Source organism: Strigops habroptila, chromosome 1 (genome assembly GCF_004027225.2).
Source record: "Strigops habroptila isolate Jane chromosome 1, bStrHab1.2.pri, whole genome shotgun sequence".
Classification (NCBI taxonomy): domain Eukaryota; kingdom Metazoa; phylum Chordata; class Aves; order Psittaciformes; family Psittacidae; genus Strigops; species Strigops habroptila.
The window spans coordinates 124,396,271-124,409,970 of NC_044277.2; the positions used below are offsets into that span (position 1 = coordinate 124,396,271).

Consider the following 13,700-nt stretch of genomic DNA (forward strand, 5'->3'; position numbering starts at 1 on the left):
TTCCCTACGGAAAGGCATTTGCTTCATTTTGGCAGTCCTCCCTGTGGAAAGGAACTTGTTTTGTTTTGGCAATGCTATACACAACAGGAGGACTTATTTTGGGGCCATAGAAGCATTTTCCTGTATCTTAAAACACTTTCCTTTTTTTCACTCGGATAACAACCATCAAAAAAACATCATGTACCCCAACCTCAATTAAGGCCTCCATTAGATACTTCATGTGTTTATGGGGAACAGAGAGGGAACCCAAACCACTTACAGGGAAGCTGTACTGTTCATTAAAAACCACCCCAGGACAGTTAGTTCAATCTGCTCCTGCAAATCTCAAGTAGGAAAATGACCCATTATGGATTTTTAGTGTTTGCTGATTGCTTTTAATGTTTGGTAGCAGGATGGGCTGTTAATATGGGTGGGGGCAAGAGGGGGGCTCTTGAAGCAGTGTCAGTGCAGCCTTTCTTCCTAAATGCCTGCTTGCTATTTAGCCTTGTTTCCCTTTATGCTTTGTGCCATTCCCATGGCTTAAACTGCGAGTGGTGAGATGGAGCTGCACTCCTGGAGGTCTATCCAGCCTTTGAAGCACAGCAATAATAACTAATGAACATGGCAAAGGCTGGGAAAGCCAAGAGCTCTCCAGCCTCCAAGGACACCCTGATTGCTTCCCTTACAGCTGAAAGCAAAAGCTGTGAAGTGCTGGGTGTGGGAAGGAGAGGGAGGGTTAGGGACTGATAAAAGGAAGATTTTGTTCAATTAAGGGTTTCATAATTATTTCCCTACACAAAGAGCAGTAACAGCTATGTGTATCATGCAGGTAAGCTTGACTGTGGTTTGGTGCCCAGTGGAGGTGACCACAGTCCCTGCCCAAGGGCTCTGGCATTGCTGTGGCCATTGCTGGCATCTCCCCATGGCGCAGGCTGCCTGTGTGACCTCTGCTGCCTCTGTTTTCTTTCCTTTTTTGGCCAAGTTTTCAGCCAGACCAGTGCCATTACAGGCGGCTCTTGCAGTTGGAAGGGCCCTGCTAGGACACTGTGGAGCAGTGGCCCATGTTTACATGAGTTTCAGATGCTCAAGGACCCGAGCCCTGGACAGGCTTCTGTGACTTAACAGCACAGGCTGGCATTTTGGGGGAAAAGCCTTAGACTGCTCATGTGCCTCTGGCTCCTGTGCAGCCCTGGCTGCTGTTGCCAGTTCCAGGGCCAACCTTGCAGAAAGGTCAGACCAACCCAAGACCAGCTGAACTGTAGATCAGAAAATCCTTCCAGGGCTTGTCTCATTCTTCAGATCTCTGTTGTCTTCTAAAACTCAAATCAAGCTATTGCCCTGCCACAGTGAGGGTCACTCTCTGTTGTCAGACTCTGGTGTTATGAAGCTCTGGTACTCAAGTTCAAGGCAGAGATGATATAGAAGACCACACAGACTGACTAATCAGTCCAGAAAAAGGCAGCTGTAACAGCAAAGCGATTACTTCAGTGGCCCATGATTTTAATTTCTGCATCTTGTGTGTAGAGGGTTCATTCTGAGGATTGCACATGAAATAATAGCAGAGTTTGGTTTTTCCCTTGTTGGATCCTGCTCCTGTTACATTCAGCGTGCTGTTTCCTGCAGCCAGCTGTTACCCACCCACCTAGATGCAGACAGGGTGGATGACTTCATTGTGCAGCACTTCTAAAGGTTTTTTTCCCTCTCTGCAGCCTGTTGATGAAGCAAGCATATGGCTTCCAGCACCTGTCCTGGGGCCTTTCCTACTGCTGTGGAAGTCCAAAATAAAAGATACACCCTACAGCAGGTTTCTGGGCTGGCTGAAAGGCTTTTGTTTGAAGGGAAGACTGGCCGTAACTTCTTTAACAGCTGAGGTAGGTCTGCAGTCACTTCTTATCTATTTTTTTTTTTTTCTCCTCCTACTTTGGTATTCATTACCCCATAAAGATTCCAACAGCAACCAGTGTAAATAGCTGGCAGGTAGAATGAGCCAGACCTTCACCTCCAAGCTACAGCATGCTTCTCTCTTTTTAATTTAAATATTGTAATTTTTTGAAAGCAGCCAAAACTTCATACCCTTCCACTATGGCTTAATTACAAGGTTAGACACACCAAGCTTTTGCTATGATAGAACAGTTAAAAGCTGATGCAGTTGATAGGAGTTATATGCTGCTGCATGGCAAATGGCAGACTCCTTGCTTTGTCATAGCAAGAATGGTTTGGGTTGGGTCTTTTTGGGTTGAGAGGGACCTTTAAAGGTCTTCTAGTCCCACCCTCCTGCCATGGACACCTTCCACTAGACCAGGTTGCTCAAAGCCCCGTCCAGCCTGGCCTTGAACACTGCCAGGGATGGGGCAGCCACAGCTTCTCTGGGCAACCTGTGCCAATGTCTCACTACCCTCACAGTGAAGAATTTCTTATTAGCCAATCTAAACCTATCCCTCTTTCAATTCAAAACTGTTGCCCCTTATTCTCAGGCCCTGGTAAAAAATCTCTCTCAGTCTTTCTTATAGGCCTCCTTTATATAGTGAAAACCACAATAAGGTCTCCCTGGAGACTTCTCCAGGCTGAACAAGCCCAGCTCTCTCAGCCTGTCTCCAGAGCAGAGGTGCTCCAGCCCTCAGAGCATCTTCCTGGCCCTCCTCTGGACTCATTCCAGCAAGTCTAACATGGTGGGCTCCTGTGCAGGCAAATACCTTGTGTTACTTAAAGGGAAGATTATACTTGCTTCCAATTAGTCAATGAGGGGAAAAGTCAACTTTATGCTTAGGAGAGCACTGTTAATGAACACCTGGGTAATGGTCTGATTGACTGTAAAGTCAGTCTGCCTTGGAGCTGGAGGCTGGATGGGTTCCCAAGGCCAAACTTGCTGAACCTGCAGGGCCTGTTTTGCCCATAGTACCCTCATTTACTGTCATGGGAGTGTGTGTATGTGTGTGGGGACATGGGGCTCACTCGCTGTGCGCCATGGCAGCTGGTCTCTGGGCACTGAGCACATGTAGAGCGATGCCGGCAGCCCCAGCAGTGGGAAGCAGCTCATCTGTACCTGGTTTGCCAGCACAGCACTAGACTCTCTCAGTGTTTCTACTTCTCAGCTGAGGCAGACCCTGTGCTGCTTGGCTACTGTCAAGCCTGGTTGTTGCTCTGCTTCCTGCCTTCCCATATGGTGGCTTGTTTAAAAATAAGACATTTACAAGGAGCAGAAACTGTAAAAATAGGCTAACCAGAGGGGGATTTACAGCAAATGCTAGATGAGATAGCATGCCTGGGTTACAGTGAGGACTCAACTCTGGGTTACTTACATACCTGTAAACAACCCCTAGAAACACCCTGGGTCCCTAGCTGGCTGTGGCTTACTATGGCCCAAGTCCAAAGCCTGCAACCAGTTCTCACTGAGGAGGTGAGCCAGCAGGGCCGGGCCAAATTGCACTGCCCAGCTCTTCTGTGCTGGCCTGGACTGTGACCCCTGCCAGGGAGGAGAAAGCAAGTTGTACTGGACCACATGGGTGGAAGCAGTAACTGCAGGAAGGGAGCCTGGAGAAGTGATGAGGGGCTGCACCTTTACCATGTCAGTGTCTTGCAGCTACTCTGAGGAATCTTCTTTGGGAACTGCACTGAGAGAAGATAGGTACTTCCAGCTCTTCCTTTGCCCTGGGGCTACTCCACCCCACGTACTCTGAGCAGCAAGCATGGATGATACCACAACCATTCCTTCCCCAGTGGTGCTCATCCAGTATCCCCTGACACCTGTGGTGGGATGTGATGTCAAATGGCAGTGACAGAGGCCTTGGGAAAGCTCATCATGATGCACAACACCTGAGAGCTGTGTCCTCATGTTAACCTCTGGCTCTACTGAGCTGTCTCGGCTTGTAGGCCTGCTGCTATTCCCACTTGGAGCAAAGCTGCTTCCTGTGCTCCTTCTCCACTCCCAGTCGCCTTGTTTAGGCAGTCCTGTTTTTTCTAGCATGTTGAGCCTCTAACATTTGAGGGCACTCATTCAAAAAAGGGTGTTGGGGGAAGGCAGGTGGTTGCTTGTGGCCAAGTGGTCCTGCTTTGAAGTGCAACAATGTCGTGCCCATGAAATGTTGGATATGGAACCAGCAGAAGGGAACAAGGTAAGTCATATTATACTATGTTGGAAGTTAATTCTGATTGGTTAACAAAGCCAGAAAAGTTACTTGAAAAAGTTACTTGTTAGTTTTCTCTATGAGCTGTTCTGTTCCCAAGGCATGTGCTCCAGTTCCCCTGAAGCAGCTGTTCTTAGATTTGTAGAGACCTCGACTCACCAAAATCAATTACATCAACTTTAATAAACTTCCTGATAAAGACAGTTAATCAATTACCTCTGTTTTCATCTGCCATAGGGGCTCTGCAGCTGTTTTTATTTTAAAGCAATCCACTACTAACCCAGAATAAGCAATGGGAATGAAGCATATTAAATCAAGATGAACGTTATGGGGGTAAAAGAACAATCAATCTGTAACTTTACCAAGATGATGAACTACCCTCTTGTCCCCCCTACTACATCACAGAAAATCCTCTCACAACAGCACTAGGGCATGGAGTTATGCTGCAGCCCAGGCTGCTGGGAAGCACGTGCCCTACACCTCATTAGAGGTAGGGAAGCATTGTTTCTTACTCTGTAATTAAGATTTTTACCTGGAAAAAAAAGCCTATTTGCAGGATGCTAGCTTTCTTGGTCTACTTTGCAACTCAGTAGATGTTCATGATAATAATGCATTGTACATAGGGATTTCAATTGCTTTTCTTTAAGCAAAATTAATAATGTTTTAAATACTTCTGGCTCCTTTTTTTTTTTATTTGAAAGTGTGAAAAATGGCATAAGGTATAGACTAAGAATTCAAAGCTAAAGTTACTTTCAAAAATTACATATTGCAAGGAATCTTAATATGAACTACTCAGTAGTGCAGTTTGTGGGGAGGAGGGAGAAGAAAAAAAACCCTGCAGTCATGTTTTTTCTTTTTAAACAGGACAGTCATTCAGATGTTTTTCTATCTAAAATCATGATGAGGATTCAGAACATCTTTAGCTGAACTTGGGCAATGCCCTTAATTGTCCCAATCAAGACTGGAGCTTTTTTGTTGTTTTAATTTAAATCCTGAAAGTCTAGAATCTGTGACCTAAAAACCAAACCCAAACATTTTTCTAAAAGTCTTAAAGAACAGTTAATTACCTGTTTTGAAGGCACTACAGCCTCATCTTTGCTTTTAGCCTAACTGCTTCAGCTACTAAAAATGCTAGAGTAGATTGTCCACAAGTGTTTTAGCAACTATCAAGACAAATGTAATCCAGAGCAAATTTAGCAACCACAGACTTGCTTAAAGTTGCAAGAATCTGTTTTACGATTTCAATGGTAGCCCAGTTTCAGTTGGGCTGAAAAGCAGCCTGTCTATCCCTTGAGCTGCTAATATTTCTGACATTGCAGATAATTACAGTTTGAGATGAAGAGGATTTTGGGCGAACATCCCATGTTATGAGTGCAAACTAGCACTCATAAGCGTAAGTGCACCCCAGCATAAACCTTAGATATTTCCCAGTTAATCCACTTTGTAGATGTCTCATTTACTGCCAGAGGCTGAAGCACAAAGTCAAGAGTTCAGGCTACCTCCACAATGCTCAAGAAATATGCATCTCACAAAAGACAGCTTATTGAGCAAGGGGCTGCCAGTATCAAACAGCAGGAAATACTGTGGAAGGAATCAAGATTTATCTGTAGAAAGAGTCAGGCATCTACATCAGCTTCTATGCCTTTGTTACCAGACTCAGTGCTGGGAACACGGGTGGGCCGGGTACTGCACAGAGACACAACTGTTGTATGTGAAAATATACTGCTAAACATCCAAAGAACTTCTCTGGCAAAAATTGAAGTACCTTGACACTTCCTACAGTTTTGGACAGAGGTGTTTCAAACATGCTGAAGGTTCAGCCAGATGAACTCCGGTCAGTCCAGCCCCCATAGTCACTCACAGTACGTAGTGTTTTAGGTAGGGGCTGTCAAGTGCACATTAATGCTGTTTACTGTGGCCATTAAAGATGTGTGCTGCATTTGAGAAACAGCAGGTCAATTCAGTTAACTTCTATGTTTATATAGTTATTTTCAGGTTTCCAGTGCAGGTATTTAGGTATCTAATAGACCATGAGGCAAGGATTAACTACGTGAGTGTACAGTTAACTGGTAAGGAAAAAGCTTCCCCAACATAAAAGGAAAATACAATTAAAAAAAGGCCAAATATAATAAATTGCAAAAATACAGCACACACAACGTGTGCTCTTAAGTGACTACTGCCACATCCTTTTTTCCTTCCTTTGCTGTAAAAGGAAAGTAGGGAGGCAAAGGGACACCGAATGAGTTCAAATTTTCTTACTGTCCTAATGGATTACTATTCAGAAACAGGGTGAATTATTAGGTACTGTCTAAAAACTGGTCATATGTTTTCTCCTCAGATGCTTGTTATGTACCAACTCAACAGCACACCAGCATTCCAGTGGGAATAACAGGTCCTTTTTGTCAAAATCATTTTATTAAGGAGTTAATGTCACAGCAAGCTCAAAATAACACATGCTTCAGAAAGAAACTGGATGAAAAATACTCCCAACAGAAATAAATATGAATGCTTCAAAGGCATGGTAAAGCATCAGTTGCCAGAAACTTCTGCAAACAGGTGCAAATTCTGTTGGTGCAATGGAGAGAAACCTCAGAAAAGAAGCCTGCTGGGCATGACTTCTATTTATGTAGTGCAGTTTGTCTAATAAGTTAAATCAGAAAGGGCGCAATTTCCATGGCTGCATGGACCCAATTGTATTTCTTCAATAATTAGCCCCGGCAAAGGTTTTTCACTGCAAGTACTAATAAAACAAATCTAGTTGGCATTTTAACACAGCAGTGATATATATTTTATATACATGATAGATGTCTGACTCATGCAGCCTCCTCAGTTACATGTTTTTTATTTACTCAAGAAACATTATAAAAAAATAGGTTTGCAATTTGTATTTCACTCCAGTGTTAGCTCCGCATCACCTCAGGCAAAGACAGTGTTTCATCAGATAATCTAATTTGGCAAGAAATCTGCCCTAATTCTTAACCTCATTTTTGTAAATCCACGTAGAAAATAAACGCGAACTCTTTATACAAAACAAGAGCAAATAACTGTACCTATATAAAAGGGGATTCATTCCCTTTAGTTTTATTATCATGGCACATACTTTATAGTTTCACAACAGCATACTAATTTTCATTTATTTTTTTTTTTCTAAAACTCCAAAATAGTGTTGATGAATGGAAGAATGTGAGTTACCATAGGCAGCTGACTCATGCATTAAGCAATTCATGTTCCTTATCAGTTTTCCCAACAGCATCAGGATTGGATAACGGGTCAAGGTCAGCAAAGAGACTGAACCAGGCAGTCAAGTCTTTAGGATTCTTTGTAGGTTCTGGAGAAAAAAAAAAAAAAACAAGCAAAAAGAAAAAAGTACAGACTTGTCAGCTATTTTAAAACAAAACTGACTGAATGTTTGACCGAGGTCAAACAAATGCCATGCTATTGTTTAATTTATTACTAAGGGCACTTCTGAGAAGAAAATCGGAATGAGTGATGGCATTTTAAAACACCACCTTTAACTGAACATAGAACTTAAGTAAGAATAAATGTTTTACATCTGTCTGCTTGTGCATTTTGTATGCCTCCTGCCATGGTAAGTAAAGGAATGCTTTACCTAAAAGTAGAAACAATCTCGCCCTGTCTAGCTTTATTTCATGAAAGGTGTTTTAGTTGTGTGTAATGCACCTGCATGCCTGCAACAAAGTAAAAGGAAAGTGAGGGCAAATTTTACTTTCAACCTCTATCACAGGACTAAACTCCTTCACCTAAATCCAGTTCATGCAACTGTTCTGTCCCCCCTATATATGACCACACAAGGTCATTACTCATCTGGAACAAAGTTTAATGGAAAGGTATTGGCTGGACAGAGAGGGGATACGTTTGGCAGCCAGTCCCAAGTACAGCTTCTAGTACTATTTTTACTAGTGTTTTTTTTGATAGTGTATTTTTTGATTTACATATTTTACTAGTGTATTTTTTGATTTACATTAAAAAAAGTGAACGAGGAATATGTTCCAACAGCAGCTGCACTATTGCACCTATGTGTCTATACTGATGTGCAGATTTCACAGAGGTCTCTTACCTTCTCTTATTCCAACAGGGCAGATGTTCAGGTTAAAGCAGTGACAATTTTGGCTGCTATAAAGAAGGTCCCTCATCACTTGCTTTGTGTTTTTGTGACCCTATGCTTAATTATACTGATATTGAAATAAGTATTATACTGATAGTGAAATAAGTTGTGCTCTTCCACTTAAGAGAGATGACGCTGCATGAAAGCATTCCTTGTGACACAAAGAATTTATGGGCAAAATAGGCTCTGCCTGGCATGACATTCATCTTAGGCTCTGCAAGGCTGGAGTATTTGCCACTTTCATAAACACAGATTTCAAAGCAGCTGAAGGCTGTTCCTTTTTTCTGGTGAAGCACTGTGGCTGTTGTATCACACTCATTTCCAAAAGAGTTTCCAAAACACCTTAACCCTCTTTTTTTCTGCTGAGCTGAAAAATGTCAGTCTTTTAATCCCAGGAGGCAGGGGAAGAAACACAAGCCACTCTTCTTCTGAACTGAACATCTTTGACATCATAGCCTCTGATCGAATGAGAATGCACAGAATAGGCTACAAACCAGCAATAAGGATTTAACATATTTTTGGTTCACTTATCTAGAAAACCCTAGTTAAAATCAGCAGAGCTTTGTCTCAGTAGATAGCAAGACTGCACTCTTGGCTCAGTTGCATGAAGTGAATTAAGTTTCAAACAGATGATTACTGGTATGATGTATGTTATCAACAAAATTTGCAATTAGGGCTCTTCTGCCTTATTAGTAGCCTGTATTTTAGCCACAATATCCTCCTAGAGCTTCAAAACAGGATTTAGACAAAGTACATGCAGATGCTATTCTATGTGACTCTAAAGTAGTAGAAAAAACTGTAGTTTCAACTCCCTCATTGCATAGTAACGTAAAGTACCCTCTTGACATACTACTAGCACTGAAGCCTACCAAAGAAATACGCATACACATATCAGTGCTGAAACAAAGTGATTCATTAGTGAGCACAAGATTCTTGACATGTAACTACTATAAATAGAGGTTTTATTATGATAGAGTAGCTGGAAGATAGAGTAACTGGAAAGATATAAGAGTCACAGCTAAAAAGGAAAAGCAAACTAACTGAAAAAATACATGACTGAATCACCTTTCAAGGGCGTCTTGTTAGCGTTCACATTCAGGCTGTTTGGTTTCTGTGCTGGTTGTGGTATAGACGGTGGGCTCACACTGTTAGCTGCCCATCCTAAAATTCAATAATACAGCAGCATTATCGTGAAAAATGACTTTGTTAACTCTAGCTGTCTGGAAGCACAATGCACACATCACGCAACAGAGAAAAACGTCACATTTATGGTTATGGCCATTCATATCTTTCCTTGTACACAAGAAATCTGCAGCCAGATACTTCAGACAAGCAACATCCTTAAGAGAAGAATATCTGTGGATCAGTTTCATCACCTCCAGATTCAGGCAACTGTACTCTTTTCAAACCTTTAACCTGGCTAAAAAAGATTTTCTCTTGTTTCTTTTATCTAATCACAGTTAATACTTGTTCAGTGAAGGGCTAGTACAGCAGTTAAGTCAAGCACAGCCACAGGGTGAAGAGTATCACTTACATTTGGGTGAAAATATCACATACGCTAAACATTTTTTCCACCTTTCTGTACAGTTCCAAAGACTTTCATTTCACCAACTATTCCAGAAAAAAAATATTTGGACACCCCAGATTTTTTTAGTTAATTTTGAAATAATAAATTAATTATGGAAAAAAAAGAAATTATTTCTTGAAAAGCACTCTGAAGAATTAAATTCAAGATGCACTACTTTGAGTTAACTTAAAACTAGGTTTTAATGGAGCATTTCTTTGTTTTTCATCTGAAAGGATCATCTCAGCAGGAGAAGAGTAACTATGCAGGAAAAAGTGAAACTGGGTATTCACAATTTTTTGTTCTTACATGCATATTCCACAGCTACAAGACAGTAATGATAAATACAGTTAGCGATGCCAGATGAACTAGGGAAAATGAAGTAGGGGTGGCATATACCCCTAGTTCAGAAATGTATTAGGAAGAAACCTGAGCATTTTTATCCCTGGCTTAAGATATTTAAGTTCTCATGCTTTATCCCATTTAGAAGACTGGAGGTCATATTTCTACTTTCAATAACATCTCCTTTAAGTATGGCCTGGTTAGTTATCCATCCATCCATCTCAGGGATCTAGTATATCTAACTCTGCAGTATCACAAACAGGATACTCATCTGCACACAGTTAGCACTTCCTTATTCAGTCTGTTTTTCCTACAAGTTAATGCTTTCACATCCTTTTCTAATCTCTTTGTCCTTGCCCCCCCTTCTCTTTTAAGATCTCTATCAGATACTGGTACTCAGTTGCTGTACTTTACTGTCAGTTACTGTAAGACCCATGTAAGTCACAAAAATCCTTCCTCTCTCTGATTATTCTCATCATTCTCTGACCTTACCTTGAATATAAAAGGTCTGAAGCCCAAGCTGTGTTATTAAAAAGGGGCAAGAAGAGTGTTTCTATAAAATCACATGAATTAGAAGAAAATTGTATCTCTAAGGAAACAAACAAAAAACTTCTTCAAAATCTGGATGCAAAGTGCTCACATATATTTGTTCTAGGCAAGGGTGATAAAGCCTTACGAGTTAGCCTGTGCCCCCTGAAAAAGAGATTTTGCAGTTTAATCTTTCAAATATGCAGTTTTGAATCATAAATAATGAAAAGTAAAGTATGGCCTTAACACTTCAGAATGACACACTTTTCCAGGCATTTTCTCTGCTTGTGTTACAAAAGAGGAGCATGGCAAAGGACATTACACACAACTATGATAAACTGCAATGCTTTGGGGTGATTGGAGATGCATTGCTACAAAGTGTTTTAACATATCAATGGATGGCAATGGATAAATTGAGTGGCTTAAGTGAATAGGACCAAATTCTAATTTCATAGAAATGAATGGGAGTGCTGCCTGCAAACTTTCTGTGCAAGTCCCAGTGACTTCAGTGAGATCAGGAGTTGACTCCCCCAGACCTTTTTGATGTTGGTTTACTCTGATGAGACTGGCAGACCACAGAGCAAAACACTGCAGACCGGTTAACTGCTTTGGAGCCCTCCTGAGTCCCTGGGCTAAGGCTGGGCTAGTAGCATGGCCAACCCTTGGGAGAGATGCTGTGGCCCGGTTTTCTGTTCATTGAAACACAGGTAGCTTAAGTACTACTTAGGAAAACAAAAAGAACCTAACAGCAGCAACAAAATCATCCAACCAAAAATGCTTCAGAAAACGTGTGATGCTTTCATATTTAACTTATCCACCTATGAAAGTACTGGGAAAGACTGCCAGAATTTTTATTAAATACTTTCATTAATTGTGTTTTTAGTGTCCACTCACAGTGAGCTACAGAGAACAAACAAAACCAACTGCAGCCTATCGATTTGAGAACAGTTGTTGGCCCTAAGCCTGTTCTGGTTTGCCTGTTTACAGGATGGCTTTGTTACATGACTAGACAAAAGATTATTGCTGAGACAGCAAGGAAACCAAAAAGCTTACTTTTTAGCTAGCATCTTCACAAACGTTACCACAATTAAATTTAGAAATGGAAATGGTGAGCTGCACATTTTCTTACCAACTAGAATATATGCACATGTAGAGAAGATAAAGAGGAGCCCTTAGTGGTCTGAATAAGTAAGTAAATGAAGCCAATAAACATCATGAAAGAGAAAGCTAATGCTGAAAAAGTGGAAAAACAACCAAACTACAAAGCTGTAATTGGAGGAGAAGCTAAAAGATTTCTTGGGAGCATGCTTTGTTTCTTATATATACACATACACACATTTATATGTATTTTAAACCAGCACCTGGTAGTCTTACAACAATTCAAAGTCTCATTGTACTAGATCCTGCCTATAAATACAGCCAGAGAAAACTCCAAGCTGGGAATTCCTGACCATAACAGTTTATAACCTGCATAGCATTGTGCCTGTTTTACAGATTAAGATCTGAGGCAGAGAGAAAACAAAGCCCCAAAGATTTATGAGTGTGCTTAACGTAAAATAAGTAAGTAATCCCACTGAAGTTAATAGAAAAGTTAATGTGCTTAAAGTTAAGCATGTGAGTTTTAAGAATCTTTAGGGTCTTAAGGCCAAATTCACACAGGAAGTATGCAACATTGAGGCTCCAGTGTAGCACCTCACTCTAAATAATTATTAAGCAATCCTACCAATTAGGAGGGGACAAAAAAAAAGTGTAGAGATGTATCACAAGTCCTCAGTAAAAATATCCCTAATTCACTTATTCTAATATTTGCAACCTGTATGTTTCGATATGTTTATACTGCGGTTAGTATCTGGTTAAAAAAACAAAATAAAGTTTTTGTTTCCACATTTGTTGATAAGATCAGATTATGAAAAAAATGCTGTGAAGTGAAATGCAGTTTAAGATTAAAGCTGAGATTTGACAAGATATAAAGTGGGCAGAATTTCACCTTCTGTTAGAAAATAAGAAACACAAAACTTAAAAAGGAAAATAGTCTATGAAAGTTTAAAAAATGAATTTTACTTGGCAACCAGAGTCAACTGGGACCACGCTGATTATCAGATACAATCATTCAGCTGATTAGCCCTGACTTTTCAAATGCCAGTAGATCAATTACCACAATCTTTTGCCCAAACCCTGGAAATCCATTTGGAAACATCAACATATTTTATTCTTCCAATTCAGATTTATTCTTTTTCTTACTCAAAAAGGTTTTGGGATACCAGGTTGACTGGAATGGATTTATTTATAAGGTAAATTTGCCTTTCTTTGTTCTTGCCAAAATGTCACAGGTCATTTTACATCAGGTATGATTATACCAGTTGCATGGTTTCCAAGAAGTAGTCTTCAGGATGGAATCAGTGTGCTAGTCTTTCCTACATCACTCTTCCCCAAATGAGATTTAAATGACTTGGGTCAGAGCCCAAAAAGGCAAGGTCCTCCTCTAGCCTGCAAAACCCTAGGAGAAATCTAGCAGAACTGTGGGGAGGATGAAGGTAGTTGCTGTTGGCTGGTTATCACCAGTCTGCCTTCCTCCCTCCCTTCCTCAAAGCCAAAGCAGCAGCAGGAAAGTTCTGCCCTAGTTTCCCTCTTTCCTCTCCTCCCAGCAGCAGCTTGGAAAACCCAAGAAAATGAACTGTATAGAAGAAAAGAGAAAGAAAGAGTTGCATCAGTGGATAACCAGCCTAAAAGAGGAATCCACCTGTATGGTTGCTAGGATGAGACAACCCATTCTATCCTCACCCATAACCCTGCACACAACAGTATGGGATGCTTTGGGGAAAACAAAACAAAACACCAAAGCAAAAAAACCAGAAAATGAATGCAATTGATTTTCACCACGTTGTTTAAAAATAGTATTCCCAACCAAAATACAGTAATAATTTTTGGTTCTTTGGCCCCTTAACAGAGACAGCAGTTGTGAATTAAACACTAAAACCCACTCAAGCAGATTTTCTGTTACAGAAAAAAAAAAAAAAAATCTCAAAGGCCTACAGAA

The 13,700-nt window shown here is 40.8% G+C and overlaps 1 protein-coding gene across 2 annotated transcripts in view; it reads right to left on the minus strand.

Moving 5' to 3' along the window:
* Positions 1-6,499: 6,499 nt before the first annotated feature.
* Positions 6,500-13,700, minus strand: part of ICA1 (islet cell autoantigen 1) — a 73,060-nt gene continuing 65,859 nt past the window's right edge. For both annotated transcript variants that reach the window (XM_030508064.1, XM_030508153.1), the window contains 2 exons: positions 9,295-9,390; positions 6,500-7,431 (listed from right to left, as the gene is read on the minus strand). In XM_030508064.1, the coding sequence (XP_030363924.1) occupies positions 7,310-7,431; positions 9,295-9,390 (218 nt within the window). In that variant the 3' untranslated portion in view covers positions 6,500-7,309. The remainder of the gene's footprint in view (positions 7,432-9,294; positions 9,391-13,700) is intronic.